Below are 20,487 nucleotides of genomic sequence, written 5' to 3'. Positions count from 1 at the left end.
ACATACAGGTCATCATTGTTTGTTTTCAGGTAAATTAGCACATCCCTAACAGTAAAACAGGAACTCTTGTTTTTCAGAAAACACTAAATTCAAATAGACTAATGTTTCTAATGAAGTCACAGCAGTACTGACAGATGTATCTGTTTGCAATACTAAAGGCTGTAAAGTTCCTCCTCTCCAAGTTGAGAAGCACCTGTTTCAGCTGCATTTTGTTTGTAGATTTGTGGGGATCAGTGAAGTGTAGTGGGTACGCAAAATACACATGCACACACTGCTTTCAATCAAGTTCGATTTTTGAGAAGCCAGTCTCTGGCTTTCATCTAAGGATGACAGTGTTTAAGGTATTCACTGTTCTTTTTATTGCACTCTGGATTTACTTGACACTATAACTGACACTATATCTACACATGGCAGATATAGATATTACAGCAGTTTGTGATTTAATCAGATGTAAGGCTGTTTCTGTTTAACAAAGTATTTGCACATGTCTGGCAGGATGACTGTTGCGGGTCCTGGATGCATTGAAAGATCATCAAGGTCCTGTGAAGGAAAAACGACCTGTTAATGATTAATAGTTTTATAAATGTGTTTCCTGTTAGGAACCTCTGTGTCTAAACAAGTAGCAATAAAACACACCTCATGACTTATACTGCATAGGGTTAACAACTGTCACATGATGTGATGCTTTAAGTGATCTAAGACCACTATTCCAGATTGATAAGTAACTTTGATGAAATGAAACTTCCAAATACTGAACAGTGTGAAAAGACTTAAAATGTCACGTACTGGTCATTGTCTGTACAGGTCTGGATTGGAGGTTCGGCTGTGTGGCATGCAGGATAGGCCGCAAATGCAAACTGGGAACAGGAATACAAATCAGGACATGTAAAATAAGGAATGGCTAGGACCACAGAAGAAAAAACACAGCATAGTAAGAGTACAACACAACAACTGACAGATGAAAACACAGGGCTTAAATACACCAGAGAGTAACAAGGGAATGGAAAACAGGGGGAAAGCACAGCTGGACCCAATCTGACATAACAAGACACAGGAAGCACATCAGGATACACTGACATAGGACACGCACTATCAAAGTAAAACAGGAAGCACCACACAATTTACAAAGATGCAGATTAGACACTGAGATGTGGAAACATGACAGACTCTGGAACAGATGGAACGTGAAGCACAGAGACAAAAGTAACTAGAAGTGGAACATAGTTTTCTGTCTTTTTGTCTTCCCTAAGATGAAGCATACAACACACGGAGAACAGAAACAGAACAGAAACCTAGAAACCAGGAACAGTAAATTCAATACAAAAAAGAAAACCATAATTAATGACACTGTAATGCATCATAAAATCAGCATTTTTGGATAAGTGGCCAATAGGAGGCTTCAGCAGCTACAACCTATAAACACACCTGCTTACTGCAAAGTAATATTGTTAAGTCTAATTGTTGAATGTTTGTCATTATGCTTCTTAAATTTGTAAGGTCTTAGTTCAATTTATAGGATCAAGACATTCCTTTGTCCCTGACCACCTCTCCAGCCACTCTGTGCTGGGGGAGGATTATTACACATCCCTTGTGAAGATTCTGTTTGATGTTTGGTAAGCTTCCTGCCCTTTGTATGGCTTCACTGTGTTATCCATGGTGAACCATACATTGGGTGTGGGGGAGACTACCCTCTTTATGACCAGGATGTTGTAGAAACAGTTGTGATCAGGAAGACACACACACACATTCTCACATCACACACACACACACACACACACACACACACACACACACACACACACACACACACATTCTCACATGCATACAGATGTTTACACATACACACACATAGTGCCTTGTCTTAGAACCATTTGGGGGGTTTTATGGTGGGCGTTGTTTTGCTGTGATGTGTATTGTGTGAACTGTTTTCCCAATAAAAGGCAGCAAGCGGAGGCCGTCGTTGGGGTCATTTCGTGGTAGACACCGACGAGGCCTCCCTTTCAAGTAAATCAATCGATCGCTGACTGTCTTGTTTTCTTCATGATGAATAAGTCTCTAAACCAGCAGGGCTTGTGGAAACACAGACCCAACACTGGCGTTCCCAAACTTCTCCCATATGACTATCTGATGGGACATTCAGCACAACCAAGCGCCCTTGTACGGTGTTGATCCATTACTTCAAGCAACTCAGAAAGCTCCTTTCTAGCACCAACAAAGTTAGTCCCTCTATCACATCTTAGCTGGTGCACAGGTCCTCGAATAGCTATGAATGATCGAAGTGCATTCATGAATGCATCTGTTGTCAAATCGTCAAGGGTTTCTATGTGAACTGCTCAAGAACATAGGCAGGTGAATAACAATCCATATCGTTTCAACTCTCTTCTTCCTTCCTTCACAATAAAGGGGCCAAAACAATCAAGCCCACAATAAGTAAAGGGGGGAGATGTCTTAATTCTCTCTCCTGGTAGATTTGCCATTTGTTGAACCTCAGTTGTTAGTCGACTCATTAGTTCTCGACTGAAATCCCTTAAACTCTCTGACAAATCTCTTGAGCCTGGCAATTGCTCTCACCACTCTGGACTAGTCAGAAAATTTAGTTAAACAGTTAACCATTGGATTCTGTTCTCTTGCTTTAACTGCATGAACATGTGCTCTCCGAAGTTCAGGATCAGTAGCCTCAACTTCTCCCACCATTCCCACTTCATGTGGGAGATTTTGCTGCCAAAGGAAGTTGGGTCCTTTCAGCCAGTTAGATTCTTTAATTTGAAGTGCAGTCAATCCTCTTGAGGCTCCATCAGCTGGGTTGTCTTCAGAGTTGACATATCGCCATTGTTCAGGTTTTGTGCTAGATCTTATTCGCTGGATGCGGTTGGCCACGAATGTTTGGAACCTTTTAGCATCATTGTTCACATAGCCAAGGACCACCTTTGAGTCAGTCCAGTAATACTCTTGCACATTTTCAATCTCCAGCTCGCCTCTGATGATATCACCAATGCGGACTGAGGTCACAGCTGAAGATAACTCAAGCCTTGGGATGGTTGTTAGTTTGGTAGGGGCTACTCTTGCTTTCCCCAAGACAAGTGAACAACTTATCTGTCCTGTTTCACTCACACTCTAAGGTATGAGCATGCACCATACCATTTGAAGCTTCCATCGGAAAAGTTGTGAAGCTCATATAGTGGAAGGTTGATGGAAGGTAGCTTCTTGGAATCTTTAGAACTGCCAAATGAGGCAGATCTTTGAGCCATGACTCCCATTGTGGCTGGATGTACTCGGGGAGAGGTTCGTCCCAGCTTACCTTGTCTCTACACAGCGTTTGAAGAATCTGTTTGCCGACAAGTAGGAATGGAGCCACGAAACCTAGTGGATCATAGACTGAGGCAACAGTTGAGAGAACCCCTCTCCTTGTCAGTGGGTTTTCTTTTACCTCCACTTTTACCTCAACTGAAATTCATCCGCCTCAACACACCACTGAACTCCAAGTGCTCGCTCGATATGAAGTTCTCCTAGAGCCATGTTTAGATCTTTGGTCTGAGCACATTCTTGTGGTGGAATTGTTGCAATCACACCCTCATCGTTGGATACAAACTTATGTAGCCGTAGATTTCCTGTTTTGCACAGAGCTCTTGATTCCTTTACCAGGCGTATGGCTTCAGCAGTCAACCTTGCACTTGTCAGGCCATCATCTACATAGAAGCTTCTTTGAATGAACTTGATGGCTTCTTTGCTGAACTTGCCTTGGCCTTGTGAAGCTAGGTATTTCAGTCCAAAGTTGGAGCAACCGGTGGATGATATGTCTTTTAATTATTCTAGGTGAATAGAACACCTGGTGCTGAATTAGGATGTGATTACACAACAGTCAGTATTACACTTTGGAGTCCAAATAAAGTTTACAAGTTACAAGTTAAGATTTTATTTAAACATTAATACATATTCTACCAACAATGAGATGGCAGCCATGGTACTCAATGTGTTTAGTCAAAAAAAAAATCAGATTCCACAAAATATTGTCATAACGGAATGTATTAGAAACATACATGTTTAGAAAAATAAATTTCACATGTACAAAAATTCTCAAATTTTATTAAAAAAGTTGCAAGAAAACGAGAGAAATGTTTCTGGGGCTAAATGCTAGTATGTTGTGACTGACATCAGACATCTTCACCAGCAGGCTCCACACGCTATCTCTGGTTTGGCACCGCATTCCTGAATCCGAGATCTGTTTGAATACATTACAGGATAATAACAAGACGTCAGTTGTGCTTCGTGAGGACAGATACAAACAAGTCCTCAGCTCCTCTGTATCGCACATGTACTTACTCAGACACGTCTTTGCACCTGTATGTTATCCCTGTATCTAGAGATTGCCTTAAATTATTCAAGGATGGATCTGTACAGTTTGATCTGAAGAAGTTAGATGCAGAAGAGAAGCAGTGAATGTAGGATCAATATTAAAATATTGTATGCACATTGTGGTGACAGATTTGTGTATAAAGAGAAAATCTTACTTGGCATTCTGCTGTAAGACCATAACAACATTCAGGCTTTTGATCCTAGAGGCCTGAAACCTCACCACCTCAATGCTTGCAAAAATGCTGATGAGAAAAAAAAGAACAGCAGCTTAGAGTACAAAATTAACTAGATATTGCTTTTACCACAACACAACACCACATTTTCTGATATATTCATCTATCTGGCACTTGAGCCCACTTCTAAATAATTTCCAAGGTGCTAAAAGGATCAGTAGTCACCTCAAAGAATTATTGTCGCTGCAGATATGATAGGGTCACACTAAGGACAAACTGTGGTCGTAGACCGTGGCATTACTGGAAGTATTGTGACCATCTACAATGAACTTGGGCCATGAGACTGCTTTTGAAACGGTTGCTCTTAAGATGAGGACCAGATCAGTAACAGCTTCCTGCTAGCTGCCATCTTCAAAGCAGCTCTGGTGTATCAAGATGGTGATAAAACAGCAATAAGACAGAATAAGTCTGCTATCAGTTTGTGATTAAATGAGGCCAATCTAGCAATTACAATGTGTTTGTGATAAATTGGTGAAAACCACAAATCTGTTACCATTTGTTGCAAATTTATTGCTGTCACAGTATTTTACATTAGAAGAAAATCTATACTATGGTAAATGATGATTTGAAAAAGAAATTCTCCCACAAACAGGGATATTTTGCTGATGGACAACAATAGTGTGTGTTGTCTGTCTGTGTTCATAAGTTAGCTGGTACTTATTTGCAAACCTTTCCCAATCTATCCAAGTCTGTGATTGTTTAGAGTTAGGTTGGCCCCCACCAGGGGACCTGTGCAACTGCCTTTCTATCAAAATTGGTCTCCCTGAGGTTGTGGGCTATGCACGCTCAACCACTGAACAATGAATTGTTCACGACATCTACTTTATGCGTTGACTATTTCTTCTTCAGTCCCCTTTCTCACTCAGTATATGTTAATAGACCTCTCTGCATTGAATCATACTTGTTATCTCTGGCTGTCTTCCACAGCATGTCTTTTGTCCTGTCTTCCTATCAAACGGTGGCAGCAGATGCCCCTCCCTGAGCCTGATTCTGCTGGAGCTTTCTTCCTGTTAAAAGGGAGTTTTTCCTTCCTTCCCAAATTATTTGGTGACTCTAATTACCACTAAATAAAAAGAGATTATTTTACTTTTCTCAGTAAAAGTCATAAAACTGTCAGAGAAGCAGAAGAAGTCCTACCTTGTTGGATTGAACGGTGTGTCGATTGATCCGCTTAGCATTGCCGTGACATCACCACAGGCAACATCTGCAAACTATGCACACACAAAGGGGATTTTAAAGAAACATCTGAAAATCCAGGAAAAACCAGAGTTTCATTCAGAAAAATCTTTAATCAATTTGTTCACTCAACTTTATCTTTTCCTTACTTTATGGGATTTATGTGCTCTCTGAATTCATGCAAAAGCTACTTTATTTAAAGCTACGTGTTACTTGCATTTGCACAATGTATCCACATAATTACAGCATCTAATTGACCATTTTGGTATTTTTCCTTTTACACACAGTACAAACCAATTTTTCTGGGACTGCTGCACAATACACCGAACTGGAAAACATTATGAATCAAAGAATATTTGTATGTTTGTTTGCTTCTTTTTTTTTAACTGTTTGGAATAGTTGGTTGTTGCACAACAGAGTAAAACCCAGCCAAACTCAACCAAAGCAGGGCTCCTTTGAACGTGTGGGCTGCTGCTCACTCAGGAGAGCGCTCCATGGAGACCGACACAAAGCCTCATTGACAGACAACGAGACAGCGTGAACATTGCTTTTCTTCCATCACCGTCACTTATACTCAGGAGGGATTTGCTGCATTCTGCGGCCCACTTGTGTGTCATTTTCACCAATGCATGACCTCAGGGCTATCCCGTTTAAAAGAGAGAAAGAAAAGCAAACAAATGTTGAAAACTTACAGCAGCAGAGATACGTCTCCAAAATGAGCGAACAGGGTTGTTCTCACACTCTGACCATCCGGGACACCCAGTAGTGAAGGTACCTATGACAACAACATGCATATTTTCTTGGGTTAACTCCTTAAAATAAAACACAACAAAGGAAAGAAATCTCACAACATTACATAATGACACAGGACAGATAAGAAAAAGAAAAAGCTAGGGCACATTTATGTTGTGCCCTAGCTTTCCCTCAGCCGCTTAATCAGAGGGTTGACTCCAAATCTTCTCTGAGTAGCTCAAATGTAAAATCACTTCTATAGTGTGTTTGCATCAATTACTAAAAGAATAAAGCCTGAAAATGCTGCTTTACTCAAAAGCACTGAATGTAGTGTAAAGTGCTTAGGGGTCCTTAGGGACTAAGTAACGCGCTATACAAATACAGGCCAATTAACATTTATTTACCATAAACTTATTTTTTTATAAATATATTTGATAAACGATGCTTTCTGTCATAGGATGTGTTTGTCCAATTTGCGCTGAAACCAAAAGTTAAAAAATCTTTTTAAAAAGGGGAAGCTAAAAAGATGCTCTGCTTACATAGATAGTTTTGTAGACTTATATGTTTCTGTTTGTTTCTGATTGTGTTTAACTTCACAAGGTTTCTTGAACATTCTCAAGTAATAACAGGTGTGTGAAAGCTGCGATCTTCTCAGAACAAGTGAGGGCATGGACACCACAGTTAAAGATTATCTGATCTGTGTGTGTGTATTCTTCAAGTGACAAGTTTAAGAAATTCTCTTTAAATTTAAGGGCTCAAAAACCTTGACTTGACCTGACTTGCTGTTGGTATGTAAATGTAACAACAGGCCGCACAAATAACAAATCCTGTCTTGCACGACAAATTACATATATTTTTAGATTTTAACATGACGTATATAAACTACTGTTGTTGCTCTTTCGCTGGTGTGTAGTTTGTTGCACTGTTCAAATAATCAACTTTGATTCTTATCGACTGCTTTGGGAGTGTTACCCTTGCTGCCTTCTTTCCCACACCACGTCAGACCATCCAGGACAGATCCCAACAGAGTGTCCTCCAAAGTCACAAAACAATCTCTCTTCTCAGTGAAACCATGGACCACATCCTTTGTTTTGCTCCAGAATATCATCTGACCCACAAACACACATATTAGTGTATTGTTTTACAGACTATGAATGATTATGGCAGATGGGATGATTGAGATGGTGTAATCACTGATTATTACTCTGTTGCACTGAGGCTTGAAGGGGGCTGCAGCAATCAGGGAATGATAAGCTTCCACTGCAACTTTACATGGATCCTTGTTCACATAGGCCTGCTCAAATGCATCCCATACCTTTTGACAGTCAGTTCTGAAAAATAAATAAAATTTGCTAATGTTTAGGTGTATTTTTCATTTAAAGAAATGCTAAGTATGCTAAACAGTCAAACACATTTACATAACTCTTATATATTTAATAAAAAAAATAAAAAAATAAAAACTGGTGTCAACAAAACCAGATGATTAAAGATATTATTGAAAGAAGTTCATGGCAGGGAAATTGCCATTAGTTTAGACTGTGGACGCTGAATGTGCACTTGGTGATATCATGTTTTGTAACTTTTTCTTGTTTCTTGCAAAATTCAAATACCACAAAAGGAAACACACAAAAACACCCGACAGACATAATGCAGTTCATATCTCCATTTACTCAATGCACATTATCATTATGTCTACGTGCTGTACATGTAGACATAATGATAATGTGCAGTGGTATACATTATTATTAGATATTAACAATGTGCAAACCAGCTGGCATGACACAGAACGTTAACAGATCAATCATTGACTATAATACTGATCAATACCAGACCTCAGACCTAACGCCTGTTTTTAAGCATCTCAGCCTTGCAACTTCACAAATGCAATCAGTCCTGCATCAAACATGGAAACATGCAAGTGCACATGTACACATCCATTGATCGTGTGTCTTATATCATATGTGCGTGCGTCTGAAAATACAAAAACAATAAATAAAAAAGTGTTGAAATACCACCACTTACTGATCGAACTTCTCACACCTAGACAAAAATGTAGATTTAAATTCACTTTTGTTCTGACGGAGAGTCAATCCCAACACCACGGCGATGATTACAATAACAATAAGGACAACGCTGACAATTAATATTACGCAGCGTTTCCACCGCCGTTTCTCTAGGCGACGAGACTGCTCATGCTCCATTATAAATGCGTAAAAAGTCGTAAAAATGTAGACTTCTGTCTAACAAGCGTGCAAACAACAAAATGTTGTTTACTGTCACTATCGCGCGAGCTGGACGTCTATTTATGGAGACGCGGAATGACCGCGCACACAAACTATTCAGGCTCTCTCCAATCAGAAGTCCTGCACAACCTTAAAGGAGGTAAATGCGCAAAGGGTTGAAACGCAGCAAGAGCTCATGTATTTAAAAGTGTGCTGGACTTAAGGTACAACATCAACCCAAGCATATATAAACTTTTATTTCATATAATCTGCTCAACAAAATGTTGTTTACTGTCACTACCGTGCGAGCGCGGACGTCTATTTATGGAGACGCAGGATGACGGCACTTTCTTTCTCTCTCTCTCTCTCCACACACACACACACATTATTTATTCACATTATTTATTCACATTATTTATTCACTTTATAGAGAGAGAGAGAGAGAGAGAGAGAGAGAGAGAGAGAGAGAGCGATATATGTAAGATAAAAGTTTAAAACGTTATCTTTCATGTGATGAAACAACAGAAAATATTTTCAGAAATATACTCAATTTTATTTCAACTACATTTTCAACCTGTTATGACAAATGAATCAACATACATACCCTCACAGAGGTGAAGGTGAATTTTTTTCTTTTTTAGGTATTCCCTGGTTGTGCTGGGTTGGATTCATTTTGGCGTACTTTTAAGATGCTGGAAAGATTCCTCTGCGATTTTGGTTTCTATCAACAAGACAGCATCACGCAGATGCTGCAGATTTCTTGGCCGCAGAGCCATGATTTCAGTTTTTCATTCCACCACATCCCACAGGTGCTCTTTTTGACTGAGCTCTGGTGACTGTGGAGACCATGTGAATACAGTGAACTCATTGTTATGCTCAAGAAGGCAGTTTGAGCTTATTTGAGCTGCCCATTCCTTTATAGCTGTGTTTGCAAAGGGGTGGGCATTGTTAGCAGCAACATTTATGTAGCTGTGAAGTTGTACAGAGTTGTCAAAAAATTATCCCTCATATCATTACACTAACACTACCATCAGTTGATACAAGACAGGATGGATTCCTGAGAACTGTCGTTCTCTGGATATTTTCTGTTTTTCAGAACATTCTGTGTAATCTCTAGAAGTGTTTCTGTGGGAAAATCCCAGTGGATCAGGAACATCACTGAGGTGCAGGTGAGGCATTCCTTTTCTTTCCGCTTCTGGCCGCCTGTGTCTCAATGTTATTCCACAACTTAGATGCTTTCATTACCTACACTCCAATGACACATACATATAGGGCCTTGGAGGTGGGCATACTGAATGGCATCCAGAGTTAGGTCTCTTCATTCAGCCACATACCAGCAGGCGAAGTGAGGCACAGGGTCTTTTCACACCCCTGTTCTCTCTTCATTGTCTGGGACTGGATGGAGGAGGAGCTGGCCATCCAGTCGGGGTCTGGGCTGGTGGGCTAGTCTGCTGCTGTGGGGACCATATCCTTGGTCTGGGGCAGATTGCCAATGTTGGGGTATTGGTGCCTGGACCTGAGTGAATAGAGGGTGTATGGGAGTGTGAGTGTGTATACAGCATTCATTTTGGTGTGTCTAGATGCTGGGCGACTGGGTGAGTATTTGTATATGTGTAGATGAGGGTGGGGATGATGCTTGTGTCTTGTGTATGCCCGTGTGTCTATGTTCATGTTTCAGGTCAGGCCTTAGACTCCACCTCTCTTAGAACATCTCAGGCTCTTTGAGGTGGGCCTATTTCCTCCCACCACACACCCTGCCAGTGGCTGGTGTCCCCACCAGTGGATTAATGGTTCTCAATGTCCATGGCTGGCTGCTCAGGTGTGTACTGGGTCACTCCTGGTGCCTTCCTGGTGGGGCAAATTATTGTTGGCCTTCAGACAACAATTCTGATTTATACATTGCCAAATGTCAAAAAACCTGGTCATTGTCTGTACAGGTCAATAAACTAATTTTTTTGATTATTTTCTAATTATTTACTTGAATTTGTTTGGATTTACTTAATGAATTTCACTTTCATGTTGGAAGTCTCATCTTGTTTCAGGAGGATTCTAAAGAAGAATTACCAATCTAAAGGCTCACTGGCAAAATCCCATGTTTCTACCTGTGAGGTAAATACTTTAAAGATAAGGAATTCATCCTCAGTGCAGTTTTATTGTATTTTTACCCACTATAGCACTACTATGGTCCAGTATACAAATAAGATGCTGTGTCCAAATTAAATGCTGCAAACACTTTTGCTCTATGTTGACATTGACTGCATCATAATTTAGTCATTGTTTGTCAAACCTGTCAGTGTGCTCGTCCACTCCATTAACACTGTTATTATAAAGCCAACCATGGATGTAGTTTAGGTCTTTACAACTTGAAATAAAAGGTCAACTGCTTTCACTTTCACCCATTAGCACTAATTATAATATATCGACCCTTATATGAATATAGTATATAAGACAAGAGTTTGTTCAATTTTAATGACCTTTAAAGTCAATACCTGGTATGACCACCTTTATTCTTCAACACAGCCTGAACTCTCTTTGGCAAGCTTTCTTGTTATTTCTTTAAATAGTCTCCAGGAAGAGTTTCCAAGGCTTCTTCAAGGACATTCAAAGCTCTTCTTTAGATGTTGCCGGTGTTTTGTTCCGTTCTCTGTCAAGATGATTCCCACACTGCTGTTGAGGTTTGGGCTCTGGGGAGACCAATACATGACTGATAGTCTTCCACTGTGTGTTTTTATATCTAGGTATGTTTTTAGAAATGTGCATGTTTAAAATGACTCGAAAACATTAATTGAAACAAAGAACATTTAATCAGCATTTTATTGAAAAAATAGTGCATATTCTGCCAACGAGGAGATGGCATGGTACTCAATTGTTTAGTTTAAAAAAACAAAGAAGTTTAACTTCAGATTCCATAAAATTAAAATGTACATTGTCATAGTGGAATGTATTAGAAACATACATGTTTAGAAAAATAGATTTTACATGTACAAAAATTCTCAAATTTTATTTAAAAAGTTAAAAGGAAACACTAAAAATGTTTCTGTGGCTGAATGCTACCATGTTGTGACTGACATCAAACATGTTCACCAGCAGGCTCCACACGGTATCTCTAGTTTGGCACCACATTCCTGGATACGAGATCTGTTTGAATACATTACAAGATAATAACAAGAGGTCAGTTGTGTTTTGTGAGGACAGATACTGTAACACACATGTACTTACTCAGACACGTCTTTGCAGCTGTATGTTATCCCTTTATCTAGCGCTTGTGTCAAATTCTTCAAGGATGAATGATTACAGTTTGATCTGAAGAAGTTAGAAACAGAACAGAAGCAGTGAATATAGGAACAATTTTAAAATATTGGAGGCACATTGTGGTGACAGATTTGTGTATAACGAGAAAATCTTACATGTTGTTCTTCTGTATGACCATAACAACATTCAGCTTCTTGACCCTAGAGGCATTAAACCTCGGCACCTCAACGCTTGCAAAAATACTGAAAAGAAAAAAAAAGAACAGCAGCTTAGAGTACAAAAATCAACTAGATGCTGCTGTCACCACAACACTGATTTCTTTTCATCTATGTGGCACTTGAGCCTACGACACACTCTTAAAGAATTTCTGCAGTACTAAAAGGATTAGTAGTCACTTCTCAATGCAGAACGCCTTATGTTGCAGTCACACTAGGGGTTGTAGACCGTGGCATTACTGGAGGTATTGTGACGCTCTACAATGAACTTGAGCCATGAGACTGCTTTTGAAATGGCTGCTCTTAAGATGAGGACCAGGCGATAAAACAGCAATTAGACAGAATCAGTCTCCTATCAGTTTGTGATTAAATAAGGCCAATATGGCAATTACAAGCAATCTGTTTGTGTCTGTCTGTCAGCACACACAGAATTTTATGTTAGATAACAAATCTATATTAACTACTTATATTCAGAGTGCAGCCAGAATTTCATAGATTTGAAAAAGAAACTAAATATTGATATAATTCCTGCAGGACAGCAATTTAACTGCAAAGTGACAAAGGTGACCATCAACTTTGCCTTTTTATACCAATCTAGAACAAAACCCTCGGGCAGCGAGTCGACTTGAGTCCTCTACAGCAGAAAGACAGACTGAGTGCAGTGTGTTGAATCTGTCTGCATTAATAAGTTAGCTGGTACTTATTCATTGTAGGCTCTACCTTACAATATATAGTGCCTTGAGGCAACTGGTTTTGTGATTTGGCACTGTATGAATAAAATAGAATTGAACGGAACTATTTGAATTTGGTTGCTGATTGCTAAGAAAATTCAATGCAGTCAGCTCTTCAACTGCAACTTCAAGTGTGCTGATTTCTTTCCGAGTTGCAAGGACGCTGCAGTCCTAGTTTTACTCTAGTGTGACTGAAACATAAATGAAAATGAAGCAGCCCACATCAAAATGACCCAGAGTGGAGACAAACATTTAAACCTGATTTGGTTTGTAGAGCAAGAACATATTTTTCACAACAACCTTTGACCTTGTGCAACAAAGACAATAATAACTTTTTTTTAATAGCACTTCTTTTAATCTGCAATGATAACTTAACTCTCAGCGCATATATCACTGTTAAATTGTTTGGTGGCTGTAAATTACCACTGAAAGAAAAATATTACTTTACTCAGTAAAAGTCATAAACTGTGAGAGAAGCAGAAGCAGCTCTACCTTGTATGATTGAATGGCGTGTTGATGGATCCGTTTAACATTGCCGTGACATCACCACAGGCAACATCTGCAAACTATACAGACACACAAAGGGGATTTTGAAGAAACACTCAGTCATCCTGTAAGAAAAAACAAAAAGTAACACAATATTTTGTCCCAAATTTAGACTTAGGTATTTGTGTCTTCCTGTAAAGTGAGGTTTATCACTATTGATGTGATAATGGAACATTGGACATATCTAAAGTCCCTTACTCAAAGAAATGACTGCACTTCTTACTCCACAGATCAATATTATGTGAACATCATTATATTCATAACAGGAAGTATGAGGCAGCAACATATCACTGAGGTTTTACCATTATGATGCAATGTTGTATTTAAAATTATTTTACTGTGCAAATGTTGCAATATTTCACAGATGTCATTTTTTAAATGGTAAATGGCCTGCATTTGTATAGCGCTTTACTCAGTCCCTAAGGACCCCAAAGTGCTTTACACTACATTCAGTCATTCACCCATTCACACACACATTCACACACTGGCAATGGCAAGCTACATTGTAGCCACAGCTGCCCTGGGGCGCACTGACAGAGGCGAGGCTGCCGGACACTGGTGCCACCGGGCCCTCTGACCACCACCAGTAGGTAAAAAAGGTTAGTATCTTGCCCAAGGATATGTGGCATGCAGCCAGGAGGCAGCCTGGGATCAAACCACCGACCTTCTGATTAGCGGCTGACCTGCTCTGCCACCTGAGCTACAGCCACCCCGACTGTGGTTGTTTTCCAGTTTTTCCATTTCTTCTAGTTCACCTTTAAGTTCACCCAGGCTTTACTGGTCTGTACATTTTGTTAACAAACAGCAAAATGAACAGCAAAAGATCAAAACAAGTTATACTGCTTTTTAAAGATTTGCTAAGATTATCACACACCCAAAAAACGGTATGTTTAGGAGTCAAACGTAACAAATTCCAAGCATAACATGACAAGCCCTCACTAGCCTTGGGAGAGGTCACTGTTTAGTTGCGGTGTAATCCAGGAAAAAACAGCATTTCATTCATAAAAATTCATTGCTAATGAATTTTTTTACTCAACTTTATCTTTTCCTTATTTTATGCTATTTATGTGCCCTTTGAATTAATGCGAAAGCTACTTTATTTAAAGCTATGTGTTACTTGCATTTGCATAATGCATCCCCATTATTAAAGCATCTACTTGAGCAATTCTGGATCAATTTCATAATGTGTTTTTTACATTAAACTGAAATTCCTACTACAATTACACACAGTACAAATCTTGATTCTGTTTTTCTGGGACTGCTGCACAATTCACTGAACTGGAAAAAAATATAAATCAAAGAATATTTGTGTGTTTGTTTGCTTTTTATTTGGACTGTTTGGAAAAATTAGATGTTGCACAACAGAATCAGACGTTGCAAAACTGAGTAAAACCCAGCCAAACTCAACCAAAGCAGGGCTCCTATGAATGTGTGGGCTGCCACTCACTCAGGAGAGCGCTCCATGGAGACCAACACAAAGCCTCATTGACAGACAACGAGACAGCGTGAACATTTCTTTTCTCCACCACCATCACTTATACTCAGGAGGGATTTGCTGCACTCTGCAGTGCACTTGTGTGTTATTTTAACCAATGCACGACCTCAGGACTATGCCATTTAAAATAGAGAAAGAAAATGTAGTAAATTCATGTTGAAAACTTACAGCAGCAGAGGCACAAATCCAAAATGAGCGAACAGGGTTGTTTTCACACTCTGACCATCTGGGACACCCAGTAGTGAAGGTATCTATGACAACAACATGCATCTTTTCTTGGGTTAACTCCTCAAAATAAAACACAACAAAGGAAAGAAATCTCACAACATTACATAACGGCACAGGACAGAAAAGAAAAAGCTAGGGCACATTTATGTTAGCTGTCCACCCTCAGCTGCTTAGCCAGAGTGTTGACTCAAAATCTTCTCTGAGTAGTTCAAATGTAAATCACTTCTATAGTGTGTTTGGATCAATTACTAAAGAATAAAACCTGAACATGCTGGTTTATTCAAAGCAATTTTTGCGTAATCAATTTCCCAAAACTAGGAAGAAAGTGCAACCTTTCACACCTCATCATCCCTGATGACTAAGTTTATGGAGACAACGTGTTTTAACAGACACATAATTTCTATTTCGAAGATAAACTTATTAAAAAAATTTTTTTTGATAAATGATGCTTGTCTACATAGGATGTGTTTGCCGAATTTGCACTGAAACCAAAAGTAAAAAAAAATCTTTATTTGGGTGTAACAACCTTGAATTTATTATTACTATTAACTGATTCATTAAATACATCATTGTGAGGTGGCCGTGCATCTTACAACAGTTTCTGTGCCATTTCTGGTGAGCTGAGCTTAAACTATTAGGAAAAGTTTATTTGGGGAAAAAGTGCTATTAATCAACCTTAATATGTTTGTTCTACTGTGGTTTTAATGAGTCTTTTTAAAAAGAAGAAGCTAGAAAGATGCTCCGCTGACATAGAAAGTCTTGTAGAATTCTACGTTTCTGTTTTCTGTAGCCTGATACTGTTTAACGTTACAAGGTTTCTTGATCATTCTCAAGCGATAGCGTTTGTGTAAGCGGCGATCTTCTCAGAACAAGTGAGGACATGAACACCACAGTTTATCTGATCTGTGTGTGCGTGTAGTCTGCATGTGGTAAGTTTATGAAATTCTCCTTAAATGTCGGGGCTCAGAAACCTTGACATGACCTGACTTGCTGTTGGTATGTAAATTTAACAACAGGCCACACAAATAACAAATCATGTCTGGCATGACAAATTACATATATTTTTAGATTCTAGCATGATTTATATGAACTTCTGCTGGTGCTCTTTTGCTGGTTGTGTAGTTTGTTGCACTGTTCAAATAATCAACTTTGATTCTTATCTACTGCTTTGAGAGTGTTACCCTTGCTGCCTTCTTTCCCACACCAGGTCAGACCATCGAGGACAGATCCCAACAGAGTGTCCTCCAAAGTGACAAAACAATCTCTCTTCTCAGTGAAAGCATGGACCACATCCTTTGTTTTGCTCCAGAACATCATCTAACCCACAAACACTGCATTGTTAGACAGATCATGAATGATTATGGCAGATGGGATGATTGAGATGGTGTAATCATTGATTATTACTTTGTTGCACTGAGGTTTGAAGGGGGCTGCAGCAATCAGGGGATCATAAGCTTCCACTAGAACTTTACATGGATCCTTGTTCACATAGGCCTGCTCAAAGGCACCCCACAGCTTTTTACAGTCATATCTGAAAAACAAATAATGTTTGCTGATGTTTAGTTCACATCTCATTTACTCAAGACACATTATCATTATGTCTATGTATTGTATGTATTGTATGTGCAATGGTATACATTACTATTAGATATTAACATCGTACAAACCAGCTGACTGGAAAGAGAACAGCAGCAGCTCAATCATTGATCAATACCAGACCTCAGACCTAACGCCTGTTTTTAAGCAGAGCAGCTTTGCCACTTCGCGAGTTCAAACGCAGTCACTCCTGCATTTGCCAAGATTGCTCAAACATGGAAACATGCAAGTGCACATGTACACACTCAATGATTAATCATTATTAATTTGATCATGTGTCTTTTATCATATGTGCGTGCGTCTGAAAATCCCAAAAAAGTAAATACAAAAGTGTTGAAATAGCACCACTTACTGATCGAACTTCTCACACCTAGACAAAAATGTAGATTCAAATTCACTTTCGTTCTGACGGAGAGTCAGTCCCAACACCACGGCGATGATTACAATAACAATAAGGACAACGCTGACAATTAATATTACGCAGCATTTCCTCCGCCGTTTCCCCAGTCGACGAGACTGCTCATGCTCCATTATAAATGCGTCGTAAAAATTTAGACTTCTGTCTAACAAGTGTGCCCAACAAAATGTTGTTTACTGTCACTATCGCGCGAGCTCGGACGTCTATTATGGAGACGCGGAATGACCGCGCACACAAACTATTCAGGCTCTCTCCAATCAGAAGTCCTGCACAACCTTAGGAGAGTAAATGCGCAAAGGGTTGAAACGCAGCAAGTGCTCATGTATTTAAAAGTGTGCTGGACTTAAGGTACAACCTCAACTCAAGCATATATAAACTTTTATTTCATATAGTCTGCTCAACAAAATGTTGTTTACTGTCACTATCGCGCGAGCGCGGACGTCTATTTATGGAGACGCAGGATGCCGGCGCTTTCTCTCTCTCTCTCTCTCTCTCCACATCTATAGATATATATGTCAGATAAAAGTTTAAAACGTTATCTTTCATGTGATGAAACAACAGAAAACATTTTCAGAAATATACTCAATTTTATTTCAACTACATTTCCAACCTGTTATGACAAATGAATCAACATCCTCACAGGACATTTTTTCTTTTTTAGGTATTCCGCGGTTGTGCTGGGTCGGACTCATTTTGGCGTACTTTTAAGATGCTGGAAAGATTCCTCTGCGATTTTGGTTTCTATCAACAAGACAGCATCACACAGATGCTGCAGATTTGTTGGCCGCAGAGCCATGATTTCAGTTTTTCAACTGTCGTTCTCTGGACCATCCGGGACACCCAGTAGTGAAGGTATCTATGACAACAACATGCATATTTGCTTGGGTTAGCTCCTCAAAATAAAATACAACAAAGGAAAGAAATCTCACAACACTACATAACTACAATGGACAGAAAAGAAAAAAGACAAAACTAGCCACACAGCTGCTTAATCAGAGTGTTGACTCCAAATCTTCTCTGAGTAGTTCAAATGTAAATCACTTCTATAGTGTGTTTGCATCAATTACTAAAGAATAAAACCTGAACATGCGGGTTTATTCAAAGCAATTTTGCATAATCAATTATTCCCAAAACTGCGAAAGTGCAACCTTTCACACCTCATAGGGAACACATCCCTGATGACTAAGCTTATGGCGACAACGTGTTTTAACAGACACATAATTTCTATTTCAAAAATAAAGTTTTTTTGTTTTTGTTTTTTTAAATCTTTGATAAATGTGGCTTGTCTACAAAGTATATGTTTGTTGAATTTGCACTGAAACCAAAAAATTGAAAAAATTAAAACCTTTCATTTGGGTGTAACAACCTTGAGTTTATTATTACTATTAACTGATTAATTTATTATTACATATATTACTGTAAGGTGGTCGTGCATCTTAAAACATCTTCTGTGCCCTCTCTGGTGAGCTGTCCTTAAACTATTAGCAAAAGTTTTGTTGGGAAAAAAGGTGCTATTAATGAACCTTGATATCTTTGTTCTACCATGGTTTTAGTCTTTTTACAAAGAGGAAGCTAGAAAAAAAATTCTGTTTTCTGTAGCCTGATAGTGTTTATGTTAGGATGCCTGGGTCGTTGACCCAGGGTTTTTGAGTTTATTATATTATTTATAATTTCTAGTCTTTGGGTTTTCGTTAGTCATGTCTTATGGTTTGTCTCTGTGTAATCCTTAGTTGCTGTCTCCCCTGTCTGCTATATCCCCGTGTCCAGTCAGTGTCTGTGTCTGCCCTGGTCCCACATCTCTGTTCCCTTTGTTGTAGTGCCTGCATGTGAGTCTGTGTCTTTTGTTCAGTCTGTGTTATGTGTTTCCTGTTTTACTTTGAAGGTCTCTGTCTTATCTTAGTGTGTTCAGTTTACGCTTCCTTGTCTCGTCAGTTCTGATTTGCCCCAGCTGTGTTTCCCTCCTGTTGTCCATTCCCTGATTGCTCCCTCTATGTATTTAAGCCCTGTGTTTCAGTTTGTCATTGTCGCGATCTACCGTTTACTTAGCTGTGTGTTCTGTCAGTCTGTTCGTGTAAGTTATTTTTGGATACTCAGTTTTGTTGTTCTTTTGAGTTTAACATTAAAGCTGTATTTAAGTTCACCTTTGATTTCCTGAGTCTGCATTTTGGGTCCTTCATGTCACCACCCCTGCGTGCACACAGCCTTCACATAACAGTTTATCTACAGTCTTATCTAGAGTTGAGAGTGTTACACTTGCTGCCTTCTTTTCCACACCACGTCAGACCATCCAGGACAGATCCCAACAGTGTCCTCCAAAGTGAAACAAACAATCTCTCTTATCTGTGAAACCATGGACCACATTCTTTGTTTTGCTCCAGAACATCATCTAACCCACAAACACAGATAATTATGCATTATTAAACAAATAATCCATGATTATGGCAGATGGGATGATTGAGATGGTGCAATCATTGATTATTACTCTGTTGCACTGAGGATTGAAGGGGGCTGCAACAATCAGGGGATCATAAGCTTCCACTGGAACGTTACATGGATCCTTGTTCACATAGGCCTGCTCAAAGGCACCCCATAGCTTTTGACAGTCATATCTGAAAAATAAACAAGTTTGCTAATGTTTGATGTAATTTGATTTAAAGAAATTCTAAATATGCTAAACAGTCCAACACATTTACATAACTCTTATATATTTGATTAAAAAAAAAAAAAAAACTGGTGTCAACAAAACCAGATGATTAAAGATATTATTGAAAGAAGTTTATGGCAGGATAATTGCCATGTGGTTAAATTGTTTCCTTTTAAAGCAAAATTCAAATATGACTAAAGGAAACAGGAAAAAACAACTGACAGAAATAATGCAGTTCATATCTCCATTTCCTCAATGCACATTATCATTATGTCTACATGCTGTATGTGCAGTGTTACACATTAGTAACAATGTGCAATGTCCAGCTAACTGGATAAAAACAGCAGCTCAATCATTGGTTATAATACCGACCAATAACTCAGACCTAACGCCCGTTTTTACGCAGAGCAGCCTTGCTACTTCACGAGTTCAAATGCAATCACTCCTGCATTTGCCAAGATGGATCAAATATGGAAACATGCAAGTGCACTGTAAACACACCAATATTCGACCAGATTCGATGTTTGCATGAACATGCTTTTCAGCATACTTTATTCAACAGTCGGTTGCTGCTACAAATACACTCCGTCAGCTGCAGCTTTCTAGCTCAAAGCCCGACTCACATCACTAACAACTCTCAGGACCC

At 39.2% G+C, this 20,487-nt stretch overlaps 2 protein-coding genes across 3 annotated transcripts; both read right to left on the bottom strand.

Annotated features, from left to right (window-relative positions):
* Positions 1-4,072: 4,072 nt before the first annotated feature.
* Positions 4,073-19,802, bottom strand: LOC146511602 (ADP-ribosyl cyclase/cyclic ADP-ribose hydrolase 1-like). 2 transcript variants are annotated; one of them, XM_085172269.1, is made up of 8 exons: positions 8,517-8,979; positions 7,699-7,825; positions 7,467-7,602; positions 6,455-6,537; positions 5,724-5,797; positions 4,509-4,595; positions 4,321-4,404; positions 4,073-4,219 (listed from the first exon to the last, which is right to left on the bottom strand). In XM_085172269.1, the coding sequence occupies exons 1-8, from the start codon at positions 8,693-8,695 to the stop codon at positions 4,162-4,164; spliced, it is 828 nt and encodes a 275-aa protein (XP_085028395.1). In that variant the 5' UTR covers positions 8,696-8,979; the 3' UTR covers positions 4,073-4,161. The 2 variants fall into 2 exon arrangements, with proteins under 2 accessions (XP_085028395.1, XP_085028396.1); XM_085172270.1 differs by lacking the exons at positions 7,699-7,825; positions 8,517-8,979 and adding an exon at positions 19,680-19,802.
* Positions 9,366-17,602, bottom strand: LOC146511603 (ADP-ribosyl cyclase/cyclic ADP-ribose hydrolase 1-like). Its single transcript, XM_085172272.1, has 8 exons — positions 17,132-17,602; positions 16,588-16,714; positions 16,365-16,500; positions 15,124-15,206; positions 13,407-13,480; positions 12,124-12,210; positions 11,936-12,019; positions 9,366-11,854 (listed from the first exon to the last, which is right to left on the bottom strand). Exons 1-8 carry the CDS (start codon positions 17,308-17,310, stop codon positions 11,797-11,799), a joined length of 828 nt encoding a protein of 275 aa, XP_085028398.1. The 5' UTR covers positions 17,311-17,602; the 3' UTR covers positions 9,366-11,796.
* Positions 19,803-20,487: the final 685 nt, after the last annotated feature.

This window comes from Neolamprologus multifasciatus, chromosome 9 (genome assembly GCF_963576455.1).
Source record: "Neolamprologus multifasciatus chromosome 9, fNeoMul1.2, whole genome shotgun sequence".
Classification (NCBI taxonomy): Eukaryota; Metazoa; Chordata; class Actinopteri; order Cichliformes; family Cichlidae; genus Neolamprologus; species Neolamprologus multifasciatus.
Note: the sequence above shows the minus strand (reverse complement) of the source record. Positions and strands in the feature narration are given on the sequence as shown.

What these genes read in the sequence shown, in the direction of transcription:
- LOC146511603 (XM_085172272.1), bottom strand. Translation starts at nt 17,310, where the DNA reads ATGGAGCATGAGCAGTCTCGTCGACTGGGGAAACGGCGGAGGAAATGC. An exon ending in TCAAACCTCAGTGCAACAAA is followed by an intron (nt 16,501 to 16,587) that starts GTAATAATCAAT and finishes TTTGTGGGTTAG; the next exon opens with ATGATGTTCTGGAGCAAAAC. An exon ending in GGATTTGTGCCTCTGCTGCT is followed by an intron (nt 13,481 to 15,123) that starts GTAAGTTTTCAA and finishes GTGTCTGTATAG; the next exon opens with TTTGCAGATGTTGCCTGTGG.
- LOC146511602 (XM_085172269.1), bottom strand. Translation starts at nt 8,695, where the DNA reads ATGGAGCATGAGCAGTCTCGTCGCCTAGAGAAACGGCGGTGGAAACGC. An exon ending in AGGTGTGAGAAGTTCGATCA is followed by an intron (nt 7,826 to 8,516) that starts GTAAGTGGTGGT and finishes TTTATTTTTCAG; the next exon opens with AACTGACTGTCAAAAGGTAT. An exon ending in ACACCGTTCAATCCAACAAG is followed by an intron (nt 4,596 to 5,723) that starts GTAGGACTTCTT and finishes TTTTCTCATCAG; the next exon opens with CATTTTTGCAAGCATTGAGG.